The sequence below is a fragment of the Electrona antarctica genome, assembly GCF_951216825.1.
Source record: "Electrona antarctica genome assembly, contig: scaffold_182, whole genome shotgun sequence".
NCBI classification, from domain to species: domain Eukaryota; kingdom Metazoa; phylum Chordata; class Actinopteri; order Myctophiformes; family Myctophidae; genus Electrona; species Electrona antarctica.
This window is the reverse complement of record NW_027638489.1, coordinates 136,435-142,914: the sequence shown is the minus strand read 5'-3', so window position 1 is coordinate 142,914 and position 6,480 is coordinate 136,435. Positions and strand designations below refer to the sequence as shown.

Sequence of the window (6,480 nt, the reverse complement as noted above, 5' to 3'; positions counted from 1 at the left end):
CCTTCTTCTGTCAAAACACACCTTCTTCTGTCAAAACACACCTTCTTCTGTCAAAACACAACTTCTTCTGTCAAAACACACCTTCTTCTGTCAAAACACACCTTCTTCTGTCAAAACACACCTTCTTCTGTCAAAACACAACTTCTTCTGTCAAAACACACCTTCTTCTGTCAAAACACACCTTCTTCTGTCAAACACACCTTCTTCTGTCAAAACACACCTTCTTCTGTCAAAACACAGCTTCTTCTGTCCGCGCATGGAATCTAAAGTGTGCCCAGGCTCTCTCTCGCTCTCTCTCTCTCGCTCTCTCTCTCTCTCTCTCTCTCTCTCTCTCTCTCTCTCTCTCTCTCTCTCTCTCTCTCTCTCTCTCTCTCTCTCTCTCTCTCTCTCTCTCTCTCTCTCTCACACACATGAATGAGAATGATGCTTCCAGACCACGACGGGGTTGTGGCCGTCGCTCGCTGCCTGCTTTCTACTAACGCATCGAGGTGACAGACAGGCTGACAGGCAGAGAGACAGACAGGCAGACAGACAGACAGGCTGACAGGCAGAGACACAGACAGGCAGACAGACAGACAGACAGACAGACTGACAGGCAGCACAGAGCATGCTACATAAACGCTGCTGCCGCCACCTTTCACAAGGCATTTCATTACATCATGGTTTTACATTCACCATCGCTGATGAGCAGCGCTTTGTAGGGAGGCTTGTTCATTGTAGGATATGATATATGGCCAGGGCTGGACTGGGACAAAAATTCGGCCCAGTCATTTTCGCGCAAATTTGGCCCAGACCGGCCCACCACAACCAGCGCACAGATAGACTCTACCGTCCGCTCCGTCGAGGCACACACAAACAAACAAGCCCTAATACCACCACTTTTACAGAACAACATAAATGATATACAAACCAACAGACCAACTACACAACCCTCTGTTGCTCTCACAAGATTGATGTTGGCAAAAGGATTCAAGATAGAAGAGGGTCACTGATGCAGGTACAGTTAAATTATCATGATGGCACTGGCAGTACCTTCCTGGTGGCCTGGCCTGCCTGAAAGTTTTATTATTTTGTATTTATTTAATCATGGCGGCCCCCTACGGCCGCGGCCCACCAGGAATATGCCCGGTACGTCCTATGGCCAGTCCAGCCCTGTATATGGCTCTGCATCAATGTAATAAACATATGGCCAGTCCAGCCCTGTATATGGCTCTGCATCAATGTAATAAACATAGGGCCAGTCCAGCCCTGTATATGGCCCTGTATCAATGTAATAAACATATGGCCAGTCCAGCCCTGTATATGGCCCTGTATCAATGTAATAAACATATGGCCAGTCCAGCCCTGTATATGGCCCTGTATCAATGTAATAAACATAGGGCCAGTCCAGCCCTGTATATGGCTCACACAGCTTCTTCTGACAAAACACAGCTTCTTCTGTCAAAACACAGCTTCTTCTGTCAAAACACACCTTCTTCTGTCAAAACACACCTTCTTCTGTCAAAACACAGCTTCTTCTGTCAAAACACAACTTCTTCTGTCAAAACACACCTTCTTCTGTCAAAACACACCTTCTTCTGTCAAAACACACCTTCTTCTGTCAAAACACAACTTCTTCTGTCAAAACACACCTTCTTCTGTCAAAACACACCTTCTTCTGTCAAAACACACCTTCTTCTGTCAAAACACACCTTCTTCTGTCAAAACACACCTTCTTCTGTCAAAACACAGCTTCTTCTGTCAAAACACAGCTTCTTCTGTCCGCGCATGGAATCTAAAGTGTGCCCAGGCTCTCTCTCGCTCTCTCTCTCTCTCTCTCTCTCTCTCTCTCTCTCTCTCTCTCTCTCTCTCTCTCTCTCTCTCTCTCTCTCTCTCTCTCTCTCTCTCTCTCTCTCTCTCTCTCTCTCACACACATGAATGAGAATGATGCTTCCAGACCACGACGGGGTTGTGGCCGTCGCTCGCTGCCTGCTTTCTACTAACGCATCGAGGTGACAGACAGGCTGACAGGCAGAGAGACAGACAGGCAGACAGACAGACAGGCTGACAGGCAGAGACACAGACAGGCAGACAGACAGACAGACAGACAGACAGACTGACAGGCAGCACAGAGCATGCTACATAAACGCTGCTGCCGCCACCTTTCACAAGGCATTTCATTACATCATGGTTTTACATTCACCATCGCTGATGAGCAGCGCTTTGTAGGGAGGCTTGTTCATTGTAGGATATGATATATGGCCAGGGCTGGACTGGGACAAAAATTCGGCCCAGTCATTTTCGCGCAAATTTGGCCCAGACCGGCCCACCACAACCAGCGCACAGATAGACTCTACCGTCCGCTCCGTCGAGGCACACACAAACAAACAAGCCCTAATACCACCACTTTTACAGAACAACATAAATGATATACAAACCAACAGACCAACTACACAACCCTCTGTTGCTCTCACAAGATTGATGTTGGCAAAAGGATTCAAGATAGAAGAGGGTCACTGATGCAGGTACAGTTAAATTATCATGATGGCACTGGCAGTACCTTCCTGGTGGCCTGGCCTGCCTGAAAGTTTTATTATTTTGTATTTATTTAATCATGGCGGCCCCCTACGGCCGCGGCCCACCAGGAATATGCCCGGTACGTCCTATGGCCAGTCCAGCCCTGTATATGGCTCTGCATCAATGTAATAAACATAGGGCCAGTCCAGCCCTGTATATGGCCCTGTATCAATGTAATAAACATATGGCCAGTCCAGCCCTGTATATGGCCCTGTATCAATGTAATAAACATATGGCCAGTCCAGCCCTGTATATGGCCCTGTATCAATGTAATAAACATAGGGCCAGTCCAGCCCTGTATATGGCTCTGTATCAATGTAATAAACATATGGCCAGTCCAGCCCTGTATATGGCCCTGTATCAATGTAATAAACATAGGGCCAGTCCAGCCCTGTATATGGCCCTGTATCAATGTAATAAACATAGGGCCAGTCCAGCCCTGTATATGGCCCTGTATCAATGTAATAAACATATGGCCAGTCCAGCCCTGTATATGGCCCTGTATCAATGTAATAAACATATGGCCAGTCCAGCCCTGTATATGGCTCTGCATCAATGTAATAAACATATGGCCAGTCCAGCCCTGTATATGGCCCTGTATCAATGTAATAAACATAGGGCCAGTCCAGCCCTGTATATGGCCCTGTATCAATGTAATAAACATAGGGCCAGTCCAGCCCTGTATATGGCCCTGTATCAATGTAATAAACATATGGCCAGTCCAGCCCTGTATATGGCCCTGTATCAATGTAATAAACATATGGCCAGTCCAGCCCTGTATATGGCTCTGCATCAATGTAATAAACATATGGCCAGTCCAGCCCTGTATATGGCCCTGTATCAATGTAATAAACATATGGCCAGTCCAGCCCTGTATATGGCCCTGTATCAATGTAATAAACATATGGCCAGTCCAGCCCTGTATATGGCCCTGTATCAATGTAATAAACATATGGCCAGTCCAGCCCTGTATATGGCTCTGCATCAATGTAATAAACATATGCGTTGTGAGCCAACGTGAGCCATATGATGTCATAGGTTTTGCGGATTCGCCGCTTTGCCTGTTTACACGGAGAGGAGAGGAAACAGCGTTTTCAAAGATTTCCCACTCTGGAAGGTGGTTTCACTTTGTTGCGTTTGGTCCCTTTGGACGAGAACGCCGCTCTCGTCCAAAGGGACCCCTTAGGGTCTAAAGGGACCCCTTAGGGTCTAAAGGGACCCCTTAGGGTCTGGTCTAAAGGGACCGCTAAGGGTCTAAAGGGACCCCTTAGGGTCTAAAGGGACCCCTAAGGGTCTAAAGGGACCCCTTAGGGTCTAAAGGGACCCCTAAGGGTCTAAAGGGACCCCTAAGGGTCTAAAGGGACCCCTTAGGGTCTAAACTTTAGACCCTTAGGGGTCCCTTTAGACCCTAAGGGGTCCCTTCTAAGGGGTCCCTTTAGACCCTTAGGGGTCCCTTTAGACCCTAAGGGGTCCCTTCTAAGGGGTCCCTTCTAAGGGGTCCCTTTAGACCCTAAGGGGTCCCAATCCCCGGTGCAATCACCACAGTATAAATACACCTGCGATCTCTCAACCAAGTTGTTTGTTCTGCTCCACGACAGACCAACCATGGGTTGTGAGTTCTGCTCCACGACAGACCAACCATGGGTTGTGAGTTCTGCTCCACGACAGACCAACCATGGGTTGTGAGTTCTGCTCCACGACAGACCAACCATGGGTTGTGAGTTCTGCTCCACGACAGACCAACCATGGGTTGTGAGTTCTGCTCCACGACAGACCAACCATGGGTTGTGAGTTCTGCTCCACGACAGACCAACCATGGGTTGTGAGTTCTGCTCCACGACAGACCAACCATGGGTTGTGAGTTCTGCTCCACGACAGACCAACCATGGGTTGTGAGTTCTGCTCCACTACAGACCAACCATGGGTTGTGAGTTCTGCTCCACGACAGACCAACCATGGGTTGTGAGTTCTGCTCCACGACAGACCAACCATGGGTTGTGAGTTCTGCTCCACGACAGACCAACCATGGGTTGTGAGTTCTGCTCCACGACAGACCAACCATGGGTTGTGAGTTCTGCTCCACGACAGACCAACCATGGGTTGTGAGTTCTGCTCCACTACAGACCAACCATGGGTTGTGAGTTCTGCTCCACGACAGACCAACCATGGGTTGTGAGTTCTGCTCCACGACAGACCAACCATGGGTTGTGAGTTCTGCTCCACGACAGACCAACCATGGGTTGTGAGTTCTGCTCCACGACAGACCAACCATGGGTTGTGAGTTCTGCTCCACGACAGACCAACCATGGGTTGTGAGTTCTGCTCCACCACAGACCAACCATGGGTTGTGAGTAGCCTACTGCACTTGTAGATCGGCTATTTTCACTATTCTTCAAATTCGCCATCCTCCTCCACCACCACCATCCTACCAGTAGTCTGTGTTGATTGTCAGGTAGTTTCACCTGTGTCCTGTTACTCCCTGTGTTGATTGTCAGTTAGTTTCACCTGTGTCCTGTTACTCCCTGTGTTGATTGTCAGTTAGTTTCACCTGTGTCCTGTTACTCCCTGTGTTGATTGTCAGTTAGTTTCACCTGTGTCCTGTTACTCCCTGTGTTGATTGTCAGTTAGTTTCACCTGTGTCCTGTTACTCCCTGTGTTGATTGTCAGTTAGTTTCACCTGTGTCCTGTTACTCCCTGTGTCTAATTATACTCCCCTGTTTTTTCAGTTCCTTGTCGGATTATTACCCTCTCTGGTCTCCCAACAGTTATCTAGAAACACTAGAGCTATTTATTATCACCTCATTAGTGAACTACTAGAAGGCGAGACATCATGGCAGGTGAAATCATATTTATTTTTAATTTTGAGCTATTTTGCCTCCTAAACATGTCTTGCACATTGCAAGGAATTCTTGAACACAAACAATAGTGGATGAGCAAACTTGGGAAAACGAGTGCTTCAGGTCAGGATACAGATCACGGGCACAGGAAGCATCGCCTTCTCCATATATGGTCGACTGACAATTATTGCCAACGCTGAACAGAATGTTGCCGATGCCTGATCAGCTCTCTGCTTATTGGGCATTCCTGCAATCTGCAGGGCAGGACCCTCACGAGTCACGACTGATTTATGGACATTACCGAGGCTTCCAGATATGAACACAAGTAGTTTACATTTGTAGCCAAGCTGTATAACAGCATCCTTAAGATGCTGGTACTTAAGCACCTTGGTAAGGAATGCCTCTTCCAGACTGTGGTCAAAATAATGTACATGTCACTTCCACAATGATCACTTCTCTACTGTCCTCAACAACAACAATATCTGGTGTATTAGCTGTGACATCTTCACACACACACACACACACACACACACACACACACACACACACACACACACACACACACACACACACACACACACACACACACACACACACACACACACACACACACACACACACACACACACACACACACACGCACGCACGCACGCACGCACTCACCAGTTCCTCAACGCTGTGTAGTCCCATTCTGTCGGATCGATCAATGAAGATATAGATTCCAACGGTTGTCTGTCTGTCTGTCTGTCTGTCTGTCTGTCTGTCTGTCTGTCTGTCTGTCTGTCTGTCTGTCTGTCTGTCTGTCTGTCTGTCTGTCTTCTGTCTGTCTTCTGTCTGTGTGTGTTCTGCCTGGACTGCCTGTCTCTTATATAGACTCAGAGTAAAATAGAAAAAAAGAGAGAGAGAGAGAGATCAGATCGGGTTACCCAGTAGCCTATCATGAAGCATTCTCCCTCACACACGCACACACACACACACACACACACACACACACACACACACACACACACACACACACACACACACACACACACACACACACACACACACACACACACACACACACACACACACACACACACACACA

At 47.8% G+C, this 6,480-nt stretch overlaps 1 protein-coding gene across 1 annotated transcript in view; it reads right to left on the bottom strand.

Annotated features, from left to right (window-relative positions):
* Window positions 1-6,193, bottom strand: part of LOC306918041 (uncharacterized protein) — an 18,943-nt gene extending 12,750 nt beyond the window's left edge. Inside the window, exon 1 of the mRNA XM_079530936.1 lies at window positions 6,057-6,193. Coding sequence (XP_079387062.1) covers window positions 6,057-6,083 — 27 coding nt within the window. The 5' untranslated portion in view covers window positions 6,084-6,193. The remainder of the gene's footprint in view (window positions 1-6,056) is intronic.
* Window positions 6,194-6,480: the final 287 nt, after the last annotated feature.